At 48.6% G+C, this 23,242-nt stretch overlaps 1 protein-coding gene across 1 annotated transcript in view; it reads right to left on the minus strand.

Moving 5' to 3' along the window:
- The window catches only part of SCARA5 (scavenger receptor class A member 5), a 106,048-nt gene that overhangs the window by 65,059 nt on the left and 17,747 nt on the right, over positions 1-23,242 (minus strand). Inside the window, exons 2-3 of the mRNA XM_083432684.1 lie at positions 23,047-23,165; positions 5,073-5,201 (exon numbers count right to left, since the gene is read on the minus strand). Coding sequence (XP_083288810.1) covers positions 5,073-5,201; positions 23,047-23,158 — 241 coding nt within the window. The 5' untranslated portion in view covers positions 23,159-23,165. The remainder of the gene's footprint in view (positions 1-5,072; positions 5,202-23,046; positions 23,166-23,242) is intronic.

Genomic DNA, 23,242 nt, shown 5'->3' on the forward strand with positions numbered 1-23,242 from the left:
CCAACAAACTGAATCTCAATCCTGATAAGACTAAGGCACTGTGAGTGGGTGGTTCCCTAAACCGGACGACTGGAAGGTTGCCTGATCTTTATGGAGTTAAGGTTCAATGTGTTACTATTAGCATATAAATGGGTGAGTGTGTCTGGCTGTTAACCAGAAGGTTCATGGTCCGAGTCCCACTAGGAACAGCTGTGGGCAGGATTCTTACATTGCAGGCGGTTGGACTAGATGTCCCCTGAGGTCCCTTCCAACTCTACAATTCTATGAAAAGGTGTAAGTGTGGAGGAGCCCATACTGCTCCTGAACAAAGAGGACCAACATTTGCTCCTTGCATATGAAGGCTCCTAGATCCCTTCCCTCCTCACAGAGCCCTGTAGCTGGATCAGGCCCATGTGGTCCAGCATCCTGTTCTCACAGTGGCTAAATTCCCCAAACAGCATAGGAATGCAGGTAGACTGCCTCTGAACCTGGAGGCTCCATAGGAAGTTCGGAAGACCTCGCCCCCTGCAGATGGATCAGGCCAAAGGGGCCGGATCTCAGGCAGCATCCTGCTCTCATAGTGGCCGACCAGATGGGAGAAGCTGGCAAGCCGGACCTGAGAGCTACACCTCTGTCCTCACTTGTCCCAGGAACTGACATTCAGAGGCATCACTGTTTCCGTCGGTGGAATGAAAATGTAGCCATCACTGGTACAGCGAGCCCTCCTGTCATTCATCTCTGCAGGCAGTAAAAGATTTGGCACCTGCACAGCAACCCGAGAGTCAGAGTAAAGTTGATGGACTGAGAGGCAAGAGGCGTCTCCGCTAAGAGATCTCCGCTGTTAATGCTGCAGATTTATCTAGCCAGCCAAAATAAGGTCAGCCTAATTAGCCAGTGATTCATCGCCCTGTTCTTCCTCTAGGAATTGTGGAGCTTTAGATTCCAGGCACATTTCAATTTCATCCTCCACCCAGGGAGAAAGATTTCTTCCGTGGGTGGGAAGACAGATGTCAGCATAGATGATCCCCCCAACCACCTTCTGCAAGGACAAGGGTCCCGGATCCGTCCATCCATCATAACAATTGCCATGTTTTCTCCCCGCCCATTCAGAGAAAAATTAACAAACATTTGACATTATGACAGCCCCTCCTTGGAAATAAAATGCCTTCTCTGTTCTGATCGGAATCAGATGTGGCAAAAGGGGCTTGGGAGTGCAGCAAGGCCACACATGAAATCCTAGACTCATGGAATTGGACAGCTGGAAGGGACTCTAATGGAGGTTCTCAGAAGCTTCCAAGGATGAAGAGGCCACAACCTTCTGAGGAGTCCATTCCAACGTCAAACAAATCTGACCATCAGAAAGTTCTTCTTGATGTTTAGTATGGAATCTCCTTTCTTGAAACTTGAGGGTCCTGCCTGTCAGCATCGCCCTTGAGCCAGTGCCACCAACTGGACTCATCCACTTCAGCCCTGACTGGGCCAGGCGAGCTGGGTAGCACTTCCAGAGACCACCTTCTGCACAGGAACAGGTCAAAGTGCTGTGGACTCACAGCTTAGTGCTGTGAGCACCGGATTCACTTCAACAAGAAGACAGTCGTCGTACAGCAGAGTACAGCAGAGTATAGCAGAGTATATAAACAACTCGGAGAGCAGCTCTGCAGAATATCTTCTTTATTCTATCTACAACTATTATACAACTATGTACAGAGCTAAATAGGTCTAAGCATAAATGGATGCTAAACCGCACTGAGTGTCTGCAGCTGCTCTTAGCAGCAACCTTATCTAAACACACAATCTCTAACACTCAGTCTCTCTCTCTCTGACACACTGACTGACCCACTCACTGACTGACCGACTCACTGATGTTAGGCTGGAGCGGAATAAGTAGAGAGCAGAACACGCCTCCTCCTCTCTGCAGAATCAGCAGACTCCTCAGGAGATTCTTGGATATGGGAGGGGTGAAATCTCCTCACTGCCCTTCATAGCAGAATCAAACAAGCTTGCTCAACCTTCCATGGAACAGCCCTTCAGATACTTGAAGATGACTATTGTATCACCTTTCAAATGATAGGTTCTACAGGCAGGAATAACCACCTGTGCAAATATAAGACAGGGGACACCTGCCTTACTAGCTTGTTGTTGTTGTTTAGTTTACACATAATATTTGTAACATTTTACAACTTTAAAGATGTGCGCCCCCCCCCCCGTAATTTCCGTAACAATATGCTAAAGCTATTTTTGGTCATCTGCATACTTGTTGTTGTTGTTTAGTCATTTAGTCATGTCCGACTCTTTGTGACCCCCTGGACCAGAGCACGCCAGGCTCTCCTGTCTTCCACTGCCTCCCGCAGTTTGGTCAGACTCATGCTGGTAGCTTCGAGAACACTGTCCAACACTCTCATCCTCTGTCGTCCTCTTCTCCTTGTGCCCTCCATCTTTCCCAACATCAGGGTCTTTTCCAGGGAGTCTTCTCTTCTCCTGAGGTGGCCAAAGTATTGGAACCTCAGCTTCAGGATCTGTCCTTCCAGTGAGCACTCAGGGCTGATTTCCTTCAGAATGGATCGGTTTGATCTTCTTTCAGTCCATGGGACTCTCAAGAGTCTCCTCCAGCGCCATAATTCAAAAGCATCATTTCTTGGATGATCAGCCGTCTTTCTGGTCCAGCTCTCACTTCCATACATCACTACTGGGAAAACCATAGCTTTAAGTATACGGACCTTTGATGGCAAGGTGATGTCTCTATTTTTTAAGATGCTGTCTAGGTTTATCATTGCTAGCAGTACAGCAAAAGGGATCTAGGGGTCTTGGTGGTCAACAGTGTGATGCAGCAGCAAAAAAGGCGAATGCTCTTCTAGGCTGCATCAACAGAAGTCGAGTGTCCAGGTCAAGGGAAGTCATAGTCCCTCTTTATTCTGCCTTGGTCAGACCACACCTGGAATACTGTGTCCAGCTCTGGGCACCACGATTTAAGGCGGATGTTGACAAGTTGGAAGGTGTGCAGAGGAGGGAGAGCAAGATGATCCAGGGTCTGGAAACTGAGCCTTATGAGGAACGGTTGAAGGAGTTGGGTATGTTCAGCCTGGAAAAGAGGAGACTGAGAGGAGATAGCAGAGCCGTCTTCAAATATCCCAAGGGCTATCAGATGCAAGATGGAGCAAGCTTGTTTTCTCCTGCTCTGGAGGGTAGGACCCGAGCCAATGGCTTCAAGTTTCAGGAATGGAGGTTGCAAGTAAACATCAGGAAGATCTTTCTGAAAGTAAGAGCCTTTGGACAATGAAACAGACTCCCTCAGTGTTCTGGGGCCGGGGTTAACCCAAGTAATGTGGTCCAGGTCCAGTCCTGAATCCAAGGGTTCTGCGAGGAGTTAGTCCAACAGGGCCAAGGCAGGACATGAAGCAGGAAACCAGGCATGGTCAGGCACAGGATCTCAGGCAGGTTCCAGCAAGCAGCAACGTTGCCTTTTATCTCTGTCAGGGTAATGGCCAGTCCTGATCCCCCGGCGACTCACCTCCCTGTCTCGCCCGAAGACGAGCACTCCTCCTGCGAGTACTCAGGTCTCTCCTTCTCTCAGACCTGAGTCTTTGCAGCTCGGGAGACTTCGGTGGGTTACTAGATCCACAGGCCACCTCAGCCTCCCCTGACCCAACCAGTAGTGGAGCAGCTGTAAGTGATGGCCCAGCTGAAGGCAGGGAGGTCATCCCCGCATCTGGAGCCAGGGCAGGCTCAGGCCCCTGACTCGGCCCAGCTGGTGCTTGATGCAGGGGAACCTGTGCAGACTGGGGCTCTTCAGAATCAGGCCCCAGACTTGGTTCAGATGCCGTCTGAGGCACAGGATCCAGTGTGGACTGAGACTCCTCCGGCTCTGGCTCCGAGTCCAAGTCCCAGGCCATCACACTCAGGAGGTTTTGGACTTTCCTTCCTTGGAGGTTTCTAAGCAGAGGTTGGATGACCACTTGTCATGGATGGTTTTAGTTGAGATTCCAGCGTTGCAGGGGGCTGGAATGGATGACCTTTGGGGTCCCTTCCAACTCAGCGATTCTATGGCACTATTGGTGTACTCTGGATATACAATCTGGGCTCCCCTTGGTGTCACACTTGCCAACGCATTGACCACTGCTGCTCCAACACAATGAGCCAACCCCGACTGTCTCTCTCTCGGAAAGAGCCTTTGGAGAAAGACATTAGGAGAGAAACACAGCCTGGGTCTGTGTGGGTGGATAGTCCCAGCTTGGCTCCCCTACAGCCTTCAGTCTTTTGGACGTTCTGGTGCCATGATCTGTCGTCCCGGAGGAGAAGCAATCACTCAGCATAAGCCGAGCAGACATTCTGGGAACGTGCTCCGGTGGCCTCTGCCCAACCCACAAGCCCAGAGACGGAGCCCAAAGTCTCCCTGGGATATCTTCGCGGCCACCCACTAAACCTCGCTCGGCTCATTATGCAGAGGATTGGGTTTGACACGTCTGCCCCTGGCCAAGGATTACTCACTGAGTGTTTGCTGTATGCCTTCGTCTTCCCATGGCTACACCCAAAAGGCCGGGAGGTGGCATTTGCAAACCCACAAGAAGGTGGATCTTGGCCAGGGGGGAAACAGCCTGGAAACAGCAGAGCCAGAGATCCAGGAAGATCTAGCACTGGCTTTGTGAACACTTAGTGAAATATACTCAGAGCTGAGAGTGGATTTCATGCTCTTTATTCAGCTCATAGTGGTGAGGAGGAATGGAAGTTCCCCTGAAATGTCTGCTTTATATACATTATTTACACAATGGGCCCCACGCGATTGGCTAATTCCGGGATTCACCTGTAGGCCAATCAGGTTGCGGATTCACTTCCACAGCCATCCCTGGCTGGACCCGGGCCACCAACCCTCTGGTTGGTGCACAAGAGTAATGCAATAAATAAATAACTAAATAAATAAATAACTAAACGTAGCTGCTGCCAGTCCGAGCAGGCACTATTGGGTTAGATAGACCAGTGTTCAGACTCACAGTACAAAGCCGCTCCCTAAATTCCTACCAGCAACTTCTTGCTGTTTTTACCTGCAAAAAGGTGGTGGGGATATGTGGGGTATTTCTCCCCCCCCCAGTGGTCCTTACCTGCGAGGATGAAAACGCCGACGAGGATCAGGAAGACCAACAGGTAGAGCCCAACCACGGCGTATTTGAGAGCAGCCAGGGACCCCAGGTGTCCGCAGGGTCCCGATGGCCTCTTTCTGCTCCCCGGACCTGTAAGAGCAAGGAAAGGGCTGGTCAGGTGGAGGCAGGCTGCTTCGCCCCAGTGTCCTTTTATTTAAAATGCACCTCTGGGTTATTTCTGGGGCATAGGAATTCATTCTTTTCTCCCCGCCCCCCAAATATATGTTAAGTTGTCAGACGACACAGTGATTCTTCAAACAGCTCTTGTTTATTCAGAGGCCAGAACAGAACTGAACTGAAGGGTTCAGCCAGCCTGCTTATATGGAGCTCCACTACAAAGCAACAGCAACAACTTTCTAAAACTATCCAATCACTGAACATCACTTTCGATCCTTTATTTGCATAACTATCTACAGTATCCCCCTTGCTGGCCCAGGGTGAGAACTTCAGTACGTAACAATATAGTCTGGCCCCCCACATGGTCTGAGGGACGGTGGATGGGTCCATGGCTGAAAAAGGTTGCTGATCCCTGCTTTAGGCCAGGGGTAGGCAAACTAAGGCCCGGGGGCCGGATCCAGCCCAATCGCCTCCTAAATCCGGCCCACGGACGGTCCGGGAATGAGCGTGTTTTTACATGAGCAGAATGTGTCCTTTTATGTAAAATGCACCTCTGGGATATTTGTGGGGCATAGGAATTCGTTTATTATTTTTTTCAAAATGTAGTCTGCCCCCCCCCAAGGTCTGAGGGACAGTGGACCGGCCCCCTGCTGAAAAGCTTGCTGACCCCTGCAAGTTTAGGCAGAAATATAGATTCGGGAATGGTCTACAACATTCATCTATTGCAACCCCCGAAAAGGAAATGTAACCCGAATTTGAATTCTTCACCCAGGGAGAGCCAGGACACAAGATGCCTCTGGAAGTTGGTAGTTCGACTCCCCAACGTGGCAGTCTGAAGTTTTTTTGGATTGCATGGCTATAGGGTGTTGGGGCTGAGGTGGGGGGGGGGCGCCCTGGCTGTACTTGCTGGGGGTGATGGGGTAAAAGGTAAAGGTACCCCTGCCTGTACGGGCCAGTCTTGACAGACTCTAGGGTTGTGCGCCCATCTCACTCAAAGAGGCCAAGGGCCAGCGCTGTCCGAAGACACTTCCGGGTAACGTGGCCAGCGTGACATCGCTGCTCTGGCGAGCCAGAGCCGCATACGGAAACGCAGTTTACCTTCCCGCTAGTAAGCGGTCCCTATTTATCTACTTGCACCCAGGGGTGCTTTCAAACTGCTAGGTTGGCAGGTGCTGGGACCGAACAGCGGGAGCTCACCCCGTTGCGGGGATTCGAACCGCCGACCTTTCGATCGGCAAGCCCTAGGAACTGAGGCTTTAACCCACAGCGCCACCCACGTCTCCACAAGGTCTATATTAGTGGTTCCCAACCTAATTTTGGTCATGCCCCACCTAAGCATCTCTAAAATACTGAAGCCCCCCCCCCGACATATAATTCTTATTATTCAAAAAGTGAACTTCTGTCCATGTGGAGGAAGCCAAAAGGCCATTAACTTGGTCTAACTCAGGGGTCAGCAAACCTTTTCAGCCGTGGATCGGTCCACTGTCCCTCAGACCTTTTGGGGGGCCGGACTATATTTTGGGGAAAAAATTAAAATGAACGAATTCCTATGCCCCACAAATAACCCAGAGATGCATTTTAAATAAAAGGACACATTCTACTCATGTAAAAACACGCTGATTCCCAGACCGCCTGCGGGCCAGATTTAGAAGGTGTTTGGGCCGGATCCGGCCCCCGGGCCTTAGTTTGCCTACCCATGGTCTAACTCATATTCAAATTGCCCCCCTTAAAAATCAAATTGCCCACCTGTGAGGCGTGTGAGGAACCACGGGTCTAGACCCTCAGGCTGAGGCAGAAAGAAGAAGAAATTTGCTCACAAGGAAGAGCGTTCAACAAGAACTCTTGCAAAACAAACACACACCCCAAGAGTAAAAAAATAAAATCTGGCCAGAGGAATTTCTCACAATTTAATTTGCCAAAAGGAAGAATCTCATGCTGGGCTCCTGAGCCAAGACCTGTCTTAGAATGTGACTCTGGGGCAACATCAACTTTAAAAATAGCCAGGGAATAAAATAAAGAAAGGAGAGACGAGTTTGGAATGGCTTGCAAGGACATCCAAGCCCCCAAAGACGAGGTTTGCAAATAATAATTTTCAGACATTTGCAGCTCAGAGGGATGTTGCAAGCAATTTTCTGCAATGTAGTAACTTTGCAGATTCATCCTGGAGAGGGATTTGCCAGCTTGGTGTAGTGGCTGGAGGGCTGGGATTAGGACTTGGGAGACACGGGTTCAACTCCTCCCTCAGCCATGAAGCTCTCTGAGTGGCCTGCGGGTCAGGTTTCCGTCTGTCAGTCTTGAAGGAAAAGCAGGATGATGGACCACCCTTTCTTGGAGGTTTTTAGACAGGTCAGATGGCCACCTGACAGGGATCCTTTAGCTGCGGCTCCTGCATTGCAGGGGTTGGACTAGAGGACCTTGGGGTCCCCTCCAGCTCTACGTTCTATGAGATGCGCTGAGAATGCAGCTCTAGCGAAGGCTGGACCACTGGGGCTTGGCAGGGCACTGCCCCGCCTGCCTTGGTGTTAGCAATCACACCGTTGAGAGTTGGAGTTCACTCTGCAAAAACAGAGTCTGCACAAGAGTGTCAGGCCTAATGTGAACAGCAATTCATTGCCGGTAGCTCTTGCTCCCATGAAGCAGTTGCAGAGACTGAAGTCCCCTCTTCTCTAGGCTTCTCCCCAAGCAATCGGAGACTATTCCTTTTTAAAATTAAAATAAAAATTAAATTTTATTAACATATAAAGCACATGCATATTGTTGTTTGTTCTTTAGTCGTTTAGTTGTAAAACAGTGACTGAATTTCCCTCCAAACCTCAGGCTTTTATATACGTTATTTACACAATGAATCCCATCTGATTGGCTGATTCTGCTTCCCTCTTGGAGCCTGATAGGTCTTCTCCTGCAGGCCAATCAGTTGTTGCATTCTAGGATCCTACTTGCCTATTGTTCTAGGATCCAAGCTTAGTGTTGTTGTTGAGTCGTTTAGTGGTGTCCGACTCTTCGTGACCCCCTGGACCAGAGCACGCCAGGCACTCCTGTCTTCCACTGCCTCCCGCAGTTTGGTCAAACTCATGCTGGTAGCTTTGAGAACACTGTCCCACCATCTCGTCCTCCGTCGTCCCCTTCTCCTTGTGCCCTCCATCCTTCCCAACATCAGGGTCTTTTCCAGGGAGTCTTCTCTTCTCCTGAGGTGGCCAAAGTCTTGGAGCCTCAGCTTCAGGATCTGTCCTTCCTGTGAGCACTCAGGGCTGACTTCCTTCAGAATGGAGAGGTTGGATCTTCTTGCAGTCCATGGGACTCTCCAGAGTCTCCTCCAGCACCAGAATTCAAAAGCATCCATTCTTCAGCGACCAGCCTTCTTTATGGTCCAGCTCTCATTTCCATTTCCAACAGAAGGTTTCCCCCTCTCTTCTTCTTCTTCTTCTGCACCCACTAAATCTGTTCTGGGTCTTACCCAACCTTCTGGAACAGATTTGGCGGGTGAGGTGTGAATGGGAGGAAGAGGAGGAGAGGTCCCCTTGTGCAAGCAGAAGTCATTCTGCTCATGCAGCTATTTCGTTAAGTACTGCCTTGTACGACTTATGCACCTGAGTAAATTTGGCCTGCAAATTTCAGGGTTTGGGAGGGGGGTGGGACCCCCCAAGCCAAATCTGCCCAGCCCTGTGATAGAAGTTGCTTCGTTTAGTAGCAACCAAACTGCCATTCCCCAGGAGCACAGCTTAATTTCCAGCACTTGTCATCGGCGAACATAATTTAGTTCCTAATAACCCCTAAACTATGAGGTCATTATTATTTTTTTGCGAGTTTTAATATCTACAGAGTCAGAATATGAGCTACTTGCTGCAGAAGGGGTTTGCAGATCGCAGCTGGACTCCTCATTGGGGATAAGCAGGTTGAAGCCTTATAGAAAAGGCGCTTGCTCTCATTCTGGTTGCTGGGACATCATGTCAATGGAGGAAAGAGCTGAACAGGGGTGGGCAAGGAGACCCCCTCCCATGGATTTTGCTCTATGGCTCAGCACAGAGGTGGCTGCAGAACAACAGTAGGCCCAGGTGGTGTTTTGACAAACAGGCAGCAGTAACTAAGTCGGGAGAAGAACCTGAGTCCAGAGGTTGCCAAATGAGGTGAAAATTTGCCCTCTGGGAGAATCTCCCAGCTCTTGCCAGGAAGCCAGAACAGCAGCTGGAGAGGTGGGTTTGGAAATGGGCAGAGAAACAACTCCCTCCCTCGGTGCTGCATGCCGGTACTGCATGTCCCTGGTAGGTTTTGCAAAAGGGTTTTCCAGTGTATCAGAGAACTGCGACTGGCTGGGCAGTTTTGCAGAAATCCCCTGCAAAATGATCCCCAACCTTTTCCGGTGATTGTTTAAAGGTAAAGGTAAAGGGACCCCTGACCATTAGGTCCAGTCGCAGATGACTCTGGGGTTGCGGCGCTCATCTCGCCTCCACAGTCACTTAGGGACTCATAATTAAGACCGTGTTTATGGAAGACAATCTTGCTCGGCTACGAGGGGTCGCCAAAGAAGATGTCCTTATTGACACCCAAGGTCCTGAGCAACTTGGGACCATGTTACCTGAAAGATTGCCTGCCTCTGCACACACCTGTATGATCACTTAGGTCACCTGCTCATGATTATGCTGCACCCTACAGAAGATCACCGGCAATGGACCCCAAAATGGACATTTTTGGTCATTGCCCCATAGACTCTGGAAGGTCCTTCCCTTTATCCTACACAAAGCATCATCCATCAGTGACTTCAAACGTCTCGTAAAGACATCTCATTTTGCCCAGACTTTCCCTGACCCTTAAAACCAGTTTTTATTTGTTTGAATTCCCCAAATTCCTGTTTTTATTCCCCTGCCTTACTGGTTTTATGTTGTGTTTTTATTTTCATGACGCTGTTTATTTATTTTTTATGGCTTAAAAAAATACTAAGCAGTTTACAAATGCTTTTAAATACACAAACCAACCCCAAGGCTTCAACGGCTGTTGCGTTTGGCAATGATCCATTCTGCTTCGGAAACTACTCGCTCTGTGTTCATTTATCGCCAGCATCTTTCCTCCATGGTGTTGGGATGTGATAGTTAGAAGGATGGGCTCTTCCTTATTACAAAGGGTAGGTTTGTGCAAAGATAGCCAATTGGTGGGAACCAATCAAATTGAAACGACCCAAAATCAAGAAGCAAAATGTTTGCCATGATGGACTGAAGGTACTTGATTGGGATGGATGGTCCAGCAGCTGTACATGCACTTAGGATGTGCTGGGCCTGGGGTTAACCTGAGCAACGTGGTCCAGGTCCGGTCCCGAATCCAATGGTTCCGCGAGGAGTCAGTCCGACAGGGCCAAGGCAGGACATGAGGCAGGAAACCAGGCAAGGTCAGGCACAGGATCACAGGCAGGTTCTGGCAAACAGCAATGTTGCTCCCGCAACTTGGGGCAGGTCCGGCAGCCTTTTATCTCTGTCGGGGTAGCGGCTGATCCTGATTCCCCGGTGACTCACCTCCCTGTCTCGCCCAAAGGCGAGCACTCCTCCTGCGAGTACTCAGGTCTCTCCTTCTCTCAGACCTGAGTCTTTGCAGCTCGGGAGACGTCGGTGGGTTACTAGACCCAGAGCCTCCCCTGACCCAACCAGTAGTGGAGCAGCTGTAAGTGATGGCCCAGCTGGAGGCAACGAGGTCATCCCCGCATCTGGAGCCAGGGCAGGATCAGGCCCCTGACTCGGCCCAGCTGGTGCTTGTTGCAGGGGAATCTGTGCAGACTGGGACTCTTCAGGATCAGGCCCCAGACTAGGTTCAGATGATGCCTGAGGCAAAGGATCTGGTGCGGACTGAGACTCCTCTGGCTCCGAGTTTGAGCCCGAGTCCCAGGCCATCACATAGGATAACTTGGATGGCTCAGTTGGTTAGAGTGTGGTGCAGATAATGTCAAGGTTGCAGGTTCCTTTATGGGACAGCTGCATATTCCTGCATTGCAGGGGGTGGACTAGATGATGCTCAGGGTCCCTTCCAACTCTATGTTTCTATGATTCTATGCAGGACTCTCTCTGAATGACACCATAATAATAATAATAAAAAACAATTTATTTATATCCCACCCTCCCCAGCCAAAGCTGGGCTCAGGGTGGCTAACAACAGTAAAATAATACAGCATTCTAAAATCAATTCATTATAAAATCAATTCAGAATCAAATTAATGGCAACCATTGGGCTAGAGTTCTGTGAGGCTTGCCAAAGGAGGGGGTCAGACTGTGCCCTGGCCAAAGGCCTGGTGGAACAGCTCCGTCTTGCAGGCCCTGCGGAAAGATGTCAAGTCCCGCAGGGCCCTAGTCTCTTGTGACAGAGCGTTCCACCAGATCAGGGCCACAGCCGAAAAAGCCCTGGCTCTGGTTGAGGCCAGCCTAACCTCCCTGTGGCCCAGGACCTCCCAGATGTTTTTGTTTGAAGACCGTAAGGTCCTCTGTGGGACATACCAGGAGAGGCGGTCTCGTAGGTACGAGGGTCCTAGGCCGTATAGGGCCTTAAAGGTTAAAACCAGCACCTTAAACCTGATCCTGTACTCCACCGGGAGCCAGTGCAGCTGGCGGTGAATGTGATCCCATGGCGAGGACCCTGTAAGGAGTCTCGCTGCAGAAGAAGAAGAAGAAGAGTTTGGACTTGATATCCCGCCTTTCACTCCCCTTCAGGAGTCTCAAAGCGGCTAACATTCTCCTTTCCCTTCCTCCCCCACAACAAACACTCTGTGAGGTGAGTGGGGCTGAGAGACTTCAGAGAAGCGTGACTAGCCCAAGGTCACCCAGCAGCTGCATGTGGAGGAGCGGAGACTCGAACCCGGTTCCCCAGATTACAAGACTACCGCTCTTAACCACTACACCACACTGGCTCTCAGCATTCTGCACCCGCTGGAGTTTCTGGGTCAGTCTCAAGGGCAGCCCCACGTAGAGTGAGTAGAAAAATAACCTCCTTCCTAACGAACATGCTGTTCCCTTTTGAATGGAGATAGCTGGCAATGGCTGAAATGGATGAATAATGGAATCATTCCAGAGTTTGAAGGGACCCTAAGAGTAATCTAGTCTCCTTCAATGCAGGAATCTCAGTTCAAGACTATCCAACAGATGGCTACCCAAGCTCAGTTGAAAACCTCCAAGTAAGAAAGTCTGTGGGAGACTGTTCCACTGTTGAACAGCAATTGCCGCCTGGTAGTTCTTCCTAGTGTTTGGTCAGAGTCTCCTTCCTTGTAATGTGAAGCCATTGAAAGACCTACATTGGCTCCCAGTACGTTTTCGAGCACAATTCAAAGTGTTGGTGCTGACCTTTAAAGCCCTAAACGGCCTCAGTCCAGTAGACCTGGAGGAGCATCTCCACCCCCATCGTTCTGCCCGGACACTGAGGTCCAGCTCTGAGGGCCTTCTGGCAATTCTCTTGCTACAAGAAGCCAAGTTACAGGGAACCTGGCAGAGGGCCTTCTCGGTGGTGGCACCTGTGGAACGTCCTCCCTTCAGATGTCAAAGAGAACAACAACTACCAGACTTAGAAGAAGAAGAAGAAGAGGAGGAGGAGGAGGAGTTTGGATTTGATAGCCCGCCTTTCACTCCCTTTCAGGAGTCTCAAAGTGGCTAACATTCTCCTTTCCCTTCCTCCCCCACAACAAACATTCTGTGAGGTCAGTGGGGCTGAGAGACTTCAGAGAAGTGTGACTGGCCCAAGGTCACCCAGCAGCTGCATGTGGAGGAGCGGAGATGCGAACCCGGTTCCCCAGATTACGAGACTACCGCTCTTAACCACTACACCACACTGGCTCTGAAGGCAGCCCTGTTTAGGGAAGCTTTTAATTTATGATGCATTACGGTATTTTAATATGTTGTTGGAAGCCGCCCAAAGTGGCTGGGGAAGCCCAGCCAGATGGGTGGGGTATAAATAATAATTTAAAAATTATTATTATTATTATTATTATTATTATTATTATTATTATTATTATTATTTCAAGTCCTACCCTCTGGAGCAACCGAGAACAAGCTTGCTCCACCTTCCATGTGCTCCCATCAATGCCAGTCAGCCAAAGACAATCAGCGCACAACATCCAGTCTTTTCCTATCCTATTCCAAATGACTGTGTCCTCCGCAGGTTTTTTGGTGTGTTTTTTTGAGTTGTGGTCCAAAACATCCAGTGAGCACCAGGTTGGAGAAGACTCTCCCTTTCCGTGCCTCCGCCTTCCTGTCAGAAACCCATTTGGAATGGTTTTCTAAATCACTCTGCTGTTTATTTGGACTGGCGTCCGGCTCAAGCGTGTTCCATAAATCCTCAGTGCGCTTTCTGCGTCATTGCGGCCGCTCTCCTCTCCACTGAGTGACCTCTCGGCTATTAGAAGATTGTTCACAAGCATAATTAGAACGACTTGCGAAACTTGAGGCGCTAGGTCTAAATTATTCTTGTAAGTGGAGATGGAGAGATTAGATATGTATAACATTGGGGAGGCTTTCCGGTTAGACATTAATTTGCCTTTCAATCTTATCAGGGACAGATTTGATATCAGGAAAAGGGAGGCACCTGTCTCAGGCCCAGATTCCTCAGAGATCTTATAAGAACGTAAGAAGAGCCTGCTAGATCAGGCCAGTGACCCATCTTGTCCAGCATGCTGACCTCAGTGCCCAGCCAGATAGAATCATAGAATTGTAGAGATGGAAGGTGCCCAAAGGTCATCTAGAGGCCATCCAACCTCTGCTTGAAAACCTCCAAGGGAGGAGAGTCCAAAATCTCTGTTTTGCTGTCAAACAGCTCTTACTGTCAGAAAGTCAGAATCTCCTTCCTTGTGAATTGAAGCCGTTGGTTCGAGTCCTACCCTCCAGAACAGGAGAAAACAAGCTCGCTCCATCCCTTGTATGACACCCCTTGAGATCTTTGAAGATGGCTCTTGTATCTCCTCCCAATTGTGATGGCCTGGGACTCGGGCTCAAACTCGGAACCGGAAGAGTCTCGGTCCGCACAGGATCCTGTGCCTCAGGCATCATCTGAACCAAGTCTGGGGTCTGATCCTGAAGAGTCCCAGTCTGCACAGTTTCCCCTGCAACAAACACCAGCTGAGCCGAGTCAGGGGCCTGAGCCTGCCCTGACTCCAGATGCAGGGATGACCTCGTTGCCTCCAGCTGGGCCATCACTTACAGCTGCTCCATTACCGGTTGGGTTAGGGGAGGCTGAGGTGGCCTCTGGGTCTAGTAACCCACCGACGTCTCCCGAGCTGCAGAGACTCAGGTCTGAGAGAAGGAGAGACCTGAGTACTCGCAGGAGGAGTGCTCGACTTTGGGCGAGACAGAGAGGTGAGTTGCTGGGGGATCAGGACCGGCCGTTACCCCGACAAAGATAAAAGGCTGCCAGACCTTACCCCAACATTGCAGCTTGCTGGAACCTGCCTGTGATCCTGTGCCTGACCTTGCCTGGTTTCCTGCCTTGGCCTTGTTGGACTGACTCCTCGCAGAACCCTGGATTCTGGACAGGACCTCGACCACGTTACTCAGGTTAACCCTGGCCCAGCACACCAGTCTCCTCTTTTCCAGGCTAAATGCAACCATTCCTCTTGAGGCTCGGTTTCCAGACCCTTGATCCTCTTGGTTGCCCTCCTCTGCATGCATTCAGATGCCTCTGGGAAACCCGGGAGGAGGATTTGAGCACAGAAGCCCTCTCCGCTCCTGCTGTTACCGGCAACTATAATTCAGAAGCACAATTGCTTCCAACTGTGGGGAAACAGCATAGCTCTTATCGCTAGCAGCCATCGATAGACCTCTCCTCTTTGAATTTGCCTAATCATCATCTAAAGCCATCAAATTTGTTGGCCATCATTGCCTCCTGTGTCAGAGAGTTCCACAGTTGAACTTATGCTGTGTGTGAAGAAGTCCTTTCTTCAGGCATTCCCCTCTGTATTGGGACACATATCTTAGTAGAGACATCACCTTGCCAACAAAGGTCCGTATAGTAAAAGCTCTGGTTTTCCCAGTAGTGATGTATGGAAGTTAGAGCTGGACCATAAAGAAGGCTGATCGCCGAAGAATTGACGCTTTTGAATTATGGTGCTGGAGGAGACTCTTGAGAACCCCATGGACTGCAAGAAGATCAAACGCATCCATTCTTAGGGAAATCAGCCCTGAGTGCTCACTGGAAGGACAGATCCTGAAGCTGAAGCTCCAATATTTTGGCCACCTCATGAGAAGAGAAGACTCACTGGAAAAGACCCTGTTGTTGGGAAAGATGGAGGGCACAAGGAGAAGGGGACGACAGAGGACGAGATGCTTGGGCAGTGTTCTCGAAGCTACAAACATGAATCTGAACAAACTGCGGGAGGCAGTGGAAGACAGGAGGGCCTGGCGTGCTCTGATCCATGGGGTCACGAAGAGTCGGACACGACTGAACGACTAAACAACAACAACAATTTTAGCACCAGTCGGGTGGCCTGCCCTGAACTCACTGCAAAATGGGCTGTCCTTGGGTACAGTGTTGGAAATTAAGATTTAAAGAGTAGTCGATCCACTCTTGAATGTGGAATGGGCCAGGGGGGGTGGAATTGCATCTCGCCCTTTGCCTCAGGCAGCAAAACATCTAAGGCAGACGTGAGATCTTATCTTGTATACCAGATTTTATTCCTCTCCCCGCCCCCAAGAGACTCCATACCTGTCCTTATGCCCAGAACATGAGAATGACAATAACAATGCATTTTTATAAGGAAGAACTGTTTGTGCTTAGAAAGGAACAGTCAGGAGATAACCTTCTGGATCAAATATTTGCAGCATGGAGAGGAACTCTGAGCTCACCAGCTTCATCCCAGATATTTAGACTTTATTTACATCTGGTGTTCATGCCAGCTTGCAGACACATTAATCTCTTGGCATATATATGTAGCGGGAGAGGTCAGAAACATTACTACAGTCTGCGACTCTTAGTCATTACTGTACGTATCCTTCTGAGTAAATCAAGGAACTTAATTGGGAGGCAGACCATTGTTGTTACACCCCCAAGAGCTCAGGGAAGTTTCCATGAGAGGCGTACTAGTCTGTTTAGTCCAGTTTCAACTCTCTTTTTGCTGGATTTTGCCTGGCTCTGCAAAGTCTTCCAGGAGGTCAAAGACTTCCCCCATCTCTGCTCATTTATGGCTCCTCTAGATAAACCTTCCCTGACCCGGTGCCTTCCAGGGCTGTTGGACTACAACTCCCATCGGTGCCAGACAGCTCCCCGCTAACATTCCTCCGATGAAAATAGGAGAAATCAGGAAGTGCCTTCCTCTTTTGATCTCCTGAACGTTGTCTGCACATTGACATTGGTCACCCTGAGCAAACGGCAACCTCTCTGCCTTAACTACTTTGCAGGGTTGTTGTGAAGAAGAAAAATGTGTGAGGGAAGGGGTTGTGTACAACACCTTCCATGGATGTATGGGATGAAAAAAAAATTTGGTGGTAAGCTGCCTGGAATCCCCGTCAAGAACAAAAAGTGGAATCATCATCATCATGGTGTCCTGCAGTTTCCAGTGCTAGAAGTTCACAAGTTCTAGTGGCACGTTTCTCCATTCCTTTCTCCAGGCTGTGTGTGATTTTACATTCTTCCACCAACTCTCCTCCTATTCTCTCTCTTTTTAAAGTTACAGTGGTACCTCTGGATACGAACGGGATCCGTTCTGGAGCCCCATTCGCATCCAGAAGCAAACGTAACCCGCGTCTGCACGTGCACAGGTCATGATTTGCCGCTTCCTCACATGCGCGTGACGTCATTTTGAGCATCTGTGCATGCGTGAGCGGCGAAACCCGGAAGTAACGCGTCCCGTTACTTGTGGGTTGCCGGGGAGCGCAACCCGAAAGCGCTCAACCTGAAGCACATTTAACCCGAGGTATGACTGTATTTTATTTTTTCATTTTCAGATTTTTACAGTTGAATCACAAATCTAAATTGACGCATCCACTTAAGACATCCAGTCATCGACTCCCCTCCTCCACTTTCTGCGGTTACAGTGGTACCTCGGGTTACATACACTTCAGGTTACATATGCTTCAGGTTACATATGCTTCAGGTTACAGACTCCGCTAACCCAGAAATAGTACCTCGGGTTAAGAACTTTGCCTCAGGATGAGAACAGAAATCGTGCTCTGGTGGCGCAGCAGCAGCTGGAGGCCCCATTAGCTAAAGTGGTGCTTCAGGTTAAGAACAGTTTCAGGTTAATAAACATTTTTTTTTAAAGAACAGTTTCAGGTTAAGTACAGACCTCCAGAACGAATTAAGTACTTAACCTGAGGTACCACTGTACTTATATTTATATAAATAAATAAAATGTCCAGTTGCACCTTAGAGACCAACTAAGTTTGCTTTTGGTATAAGATTTTGTGTGTGTGCACACTTCTCCAGATACACCGAAACAGAAGTCACCAGATCCTTAAATATAATGGGAGGGTAGAGTTTTTCTCAGGAGGGTAGTAGGAGATGGGTGATTGACTCAACGCGGTTACTGATGTTATAATATTGCATATCCAGTTCATATCTATTTACTGTTCATCCTTTATGTTCTAATTAGGTAATTTTCACTGCATGTTTTTATATCAGTCCTGCTAGTGATTTGTTTACAATGATCCTTCAGATAGTCAATAAATTCTCCCCATTCTATATGAAAACATCTCTCTCCTTTATTTCTTAATCTTCCAGTAAGGTTCACCATTTCTGCATTCCCCATCAGTTTTTGTTGCCCATCTTCCTTCGTTGGAAAGTCTCCTCCTCCTCCTCTCAAACTTCTGTCCTCCCCCTTAGGAAAAGCTGCCAGTCTCCACTTTTACAGCACACAAAAGTTTCCTACTTCTAAAGGGTTAAGAATCGAGAAAGGCGCCCGGGTTCACATAACCGCATTACGAAGGCTTGTGGCTACTCTCTGGAGCAATAAAACATTGAGGTCACCCTTTGGTTGGCAAATGCAACGCTGAGTCCCCAAAGAAAACGCAGTGCTGTAAAAAAAATAAAATATGGCTTTTTTATTTATATTTTTGGAGAGGTGGCTAAGCCGTGAGATTACTGATCGCTGCCTCTCCCCAGCACTGGTCCAATATGCATTTAATTACTGGCCTGTTCTTAGCATCAATTTACAGCGCTCGGTCTCTCTCGCCAGCCAAGCAGATGGAAGCGGAGGTTTCATAATAAGGACAGTTACATTATTTTTTTCTGACATTAACACTTATATCAGGCCCTTGGCAAGCGCTAGGGGGCTTGGCGTGGACCCCAGAAACAGCCGCTCCCTTTCTGAGGCCGGCTGCAGCTGTGCAGAGGAGCTTATCCACTTCCGTACGGAAAGTGGGGGACCGCGGCAAGATTTCAACCTGCAAATGTGGCCATGTTCAAATATCTGGGGGCTGCTCCGTGGAAGATGGAGCAAGCCTGGTTTCTGGTGCTCTGGACGGGAGGCCCCAATCCAGTGGATTCAAAGGACAAGGAAAGAGATCAAAGTTAACCTCAGGAAAAATGAGAAAATGAAAGATTCTAAATCGAACAGATGCTGGGTTCTGGGATCCTGAACAACTCCTCACTGTCACAGCAAACAAGAGGGATGTTTTCAGTGAGCTGTCCAGCACAACCAGTGTTATGTACTGAGTTGAACAGGATCCAAAATGCGGCAGTCTGATTGGTCCTAGAACAATAGGATCCAGAATGCAGCAGTCTGATTGGTCCTAGAACAATAGGATCCAGAATGCAGCAGTCTGATTGGTCCTAGAACAATAGGATCCAGAATGCAGCAGTCTGATTGGTCCTAGAACAATAGGATTCAGAAAGAAGCAGTCTGATTGGTCCTAGAACAATAGGATCCAGAATGCAGCAGTCTGATTGGTCCTAGAACAATAGGGTCCAGAATGCAGCAGTCTGATTGGTCCTAGAACAATAGGATCCAGAAAGCAGCAGTCTGATTGGTCCTAGAACAATAGGGTCCAGAATGCAGCAGTTTGATTGGTCCACAGGAGCCACCCAATCCAGCTCCAGGTGGAAGTGAATCCGCAACCTGATTGGCCTACAGGAGAATCCCGGAATTAGCCAATCACGTGGGGCCCATTGTGTAAATAATGTATATAAAGCAGACATTCTGGGGGGACTTCCATTCCTCCTCCTCACTACTCTGACCTGAATAAAGAGCATGAAATCCACTCTCAACTCCGAGTATATGTCAACCCCCAAACCCCTTCCACAACTGCTTCAGATCACACAGATCAGTGTGTACATGAAGTTTTTGTTTTTGTGCCTTTCTTTTGGCCTGAAGTACACACACACACACACACACACACACACACCCCGTCACTTAACTTCCAATCAATCTCATAAGGAGGAGCTGCACAGCTCAGTTTGCAAACTGCCATTTCCATGCCAGGAGAGCCAGTCCTGAAACGGCAGATTGGTGGTTCTGCTCCTTCCTCCTGGGCCGTGTTCAGAAAGTGGGGGGGGGGGGGATGAGTGTTCAGACCCCTGGGCTCTCACTTGTGGGGTGCCTCAGGGTTTCGTCCTCTCCCCTATGCTTTTCAACATATACATGCAGCCGCTGGGAGAGATCATCAGGAGGTTTGGGCTGGGTGTTCATCAGTATGCGGATGATACCCATCTCTACCTCTCTCTCAGATCAGAACCAGTGAAGGCAGTGAAGCTCCTGTGTGAGTGCCTGGAGGCGGTTGGAGGATGGATGGCGGCTAACAGATTGAGGTTGAATCCTGACAAGACAGAAGTACTGTTTTGGGGGGACAGGGGGTGGGCAGGTGTGGAGGACTCCCTGGCCCTTAATGGTGTAACTGTGCCCCTGAAGGACCAGGTGCACAGCCTGGGAGTCATTTTGGACTCACCGCTGTCCATGGAGACACAGGTCAATTCTGTGTCCATGGCGGCTGTTTACCAGCTCCATCTGGTATGCAGGCTGAGACCCTACCTGCCCGCAGACTGTCTGGCCAGAGTGGTGCATGCTCTAGTTATCTCCCTCTTGGACTACTGCAATGCGCTCCAAGTGGGGCTACCTTTGAAGGTGAACTGGGAAACTACAACCAATCCAGAATGTGGCAGCTAGACTGGTGACTGGGAGCGGCCGCCGAGACCATATAACCTACACTGGCTCCCAGTACGTTTCCAAGCACAATTCAAAGTGTTGGTGCTGACCTTGAAAGCCCTAAATGGCCTCGGTCCAGTATACCTGAAGGAGCGTCTCCACCCCCATTGTTCTGCCCGGACACTGAGGTCCAGCGCCAAGGGCCATCTGGTAGTTCCCTCACTGTGAGAAGCCAAGAAACAGGGAACCAGGCAGAGGGTCTTCTTGGTAGTGGCATCTGCCCTGTGGAACGCCCTTCCACCAGATGTCAAAGAGAACAACAACTACCAGACTTTTAGAAGACATCTGAAGGCAGCCCTGTTTAGGGAAGCTTTTAATGTTTGATGCATTACTATATTTTAATATTTTGTTGAAAGCCGCCCAAAGTGGCTGGGGAAGCCCAGCCAGATGGTTGGGGTATAAATAAATTATTATTATTATTATTATTATCAATCGGAAGGTGGAAGGGAGCACTTCTTCATGGTTGAACTATGGAACTCATTGCCACAGGAGGCAATGCTGGCCACCATCTTGGACATCTTTAAAAGAGGATTGGACAAGACCATGTCCCAAGTTTGGGAGCACATTGGGCTTGGATGTATCTGTCCACACCGATAAAGTCAATATGGGAATCAGTATATTTCCAGGCTGGTCAGACTGTTCTGTTCCAACATTTAAAGCGTGAGCATCTGTGATTAACAAAACTGAGGGTTTATCTTTCTTTATTGATGGCTTTATTTATATATTTCAGCTTCTGCCTTCGCAAGGTGATGGAGTCTCTTCTACTGGAGGTTTTTAAACAGAGGTTGGGTGGCCACCTGTCAGAGATTATCTGCATTGCAGGGGGTTGGAATAGATGACCTCTGGGGGTCCCTCAGCTCTACAGTTCTGTGGTTCTATGATCAGCCGACCCAATACAAATGATTTTTTTAAAATCAGAGCAGTTGAGGAAGGCGGAAGTTGAAACGTTTTGCACCTAAATAAATAAACTCTTGCTTTGATAATCACACTAACGTAGATGTTATTTTAGTGGTTAACCCAATCCTAAAAGGGAGCCAGGGCAAGCTGGTGTGAGGTGCTGCGTGAGGCTTTTAGAAATCCTCTCTCACACACAAAGTTGCATTTCAAGAGACGTTTAAATGTAAAAGTAGAGATATGTTTTGTGAGCCTAGAGGTGTGTCAGAAAATTTGGAGAAGAGGGTGACCTGATGGGCAGTCAAATTCTGAGTCACACGTTTCATAGAATCATAGAGTTGGATGGGACCCCCAGAGACATATAGTCCAACCCCCTGAAATGCAGGAATCCCAAAAAATCCCTGACAAATACCCATCCAACATCTGCTTAAAAACCTCCAAGAAAAGAGGATGCGCCATTTTCCTTGGATCAGGCCAGTTTGTATTGGGAATTGTAAAAACTGAATTACTCAGCCATCCCTGTTTCTTTTTTATTATTTAAATTTTATTAACATATAAAACACATGCATATACATTTACACAATACACATACACAACACCTACCTTATTTTCATAACATAAACATACCTACATTACTCTACATAATACCTACCTATACTGTACATATCAACATACCTACACACCTCCCATCACACAGAAACCCACCAAGTGACTTGACTTCCAGCCGTTCTCGTTACGCTACTTTATTTTTCCAACTAGCTTAAACTCATTTCATTGTTTCTTTAATCTCTTCTTCTATCTTGACTTTACTCTTCTTTCACCCTAATCATTTTCTGGATTCACTCAGTATCTGTCAGAAATTCTAATTTTTCCACATAAATTTTGATGTATTCCTTAAAGATAGCCCACTCCTTAGTCACTTTTTGTACCATATCTCATCTCCTCTTATCCTCCCTGTTAGTTCGGCAATATGGAAGTATTCCATCATTTTAGATAACCAGTCTGTTTTAGTTGGGAAGCTGCTGCTTTCCCAATTTTTGGCAATCAATAACCTTGCCGCCGTAGTTGCATACATAAATATTGGTCTGACCATTCTTTTTATTTCCTCTGACGTAATACCTAGGAGAAAGGATTCTGGGTTTTTCCCAAATGAAAATCTAAACATCTTTTTCAGTTCGTTATCGATATTGTCCCAGAATCCCACTATCTCTTTGCACTCCCATCACATATGTAGAAAGGTCCCTGCCCCTTTGTTGCATCTCCAACAGACATCACTACAGTTTTTGTACATTTTTGCCAATCTGGCCGGGGTGAGGTACCACCTGTATTGCATTTTCATTACATTCTCTCTTAAATTATAAAGGTAAAGGGCCCCCTGACCATTAGGTCCAGTCGTGACCGACTCTGGGGTTGCAGCGCTCATCTCGCTTTACTGGCCGAGGGAGCCGGCGTACAGCTTCTGGGTCATGTGCCCAGCATGACTAAGCTGCTTCTGGCAAACTAGAGCAGCGCACGGAAACGCCGTTTACCTTCCCGCCGGAGTGGTACCTATTTATCTACTTGCACTTTGACGTGCTTTCGAACTGCTAGGTTGGCAGGAGCAGGGACGGAGCAACGGGAGCTCACCCCGTTGCAGGGATTTGAACTCCGACCTTCTGATCAGCAAGTCCTAGGCTCTGTGGTTTAACCCACAGCGCCACTCTTAAATTATAGCATGCCGTAAATTTGATATCTCTTTTCCACAGCTGTCCCCATTCAGCTATCCCTGCTCCTTGAACACTCAAAGCAAAGAAGATCTCGCACGGAGGTCCCTACTGCCTTGGACCCATCACTTACCATCATCACAGAGGTTCAGCTTGGAGAGGTTCTTTCCATCAAACTGCTCCTCGAAGACGGACCCGTTCTCTCTCTCGCCAAAGGTATGGAGGTACATGGCTTTGTTCTCCATTTTTCACCTGCGGGAGACACACGGAAGAATCCAGTCAGGAAAATGGGGGAAGCGTCATCCTAGCTCAGCAGCAGAACTTGCATG

The sequence above is a fragment of the Podarcis tiliguerta genome (genome assembly GCF_965153285.1).
Source record: "Podarcis tiliguerta genome assembly, chromosome: 3".
Classification (NCBI taxonomy): Eukaryota; Metazoa; Chordata; class Lepidosauria; order Squamata; family Lacertidae; genus Podarcis; species Podarcis tiliguerta.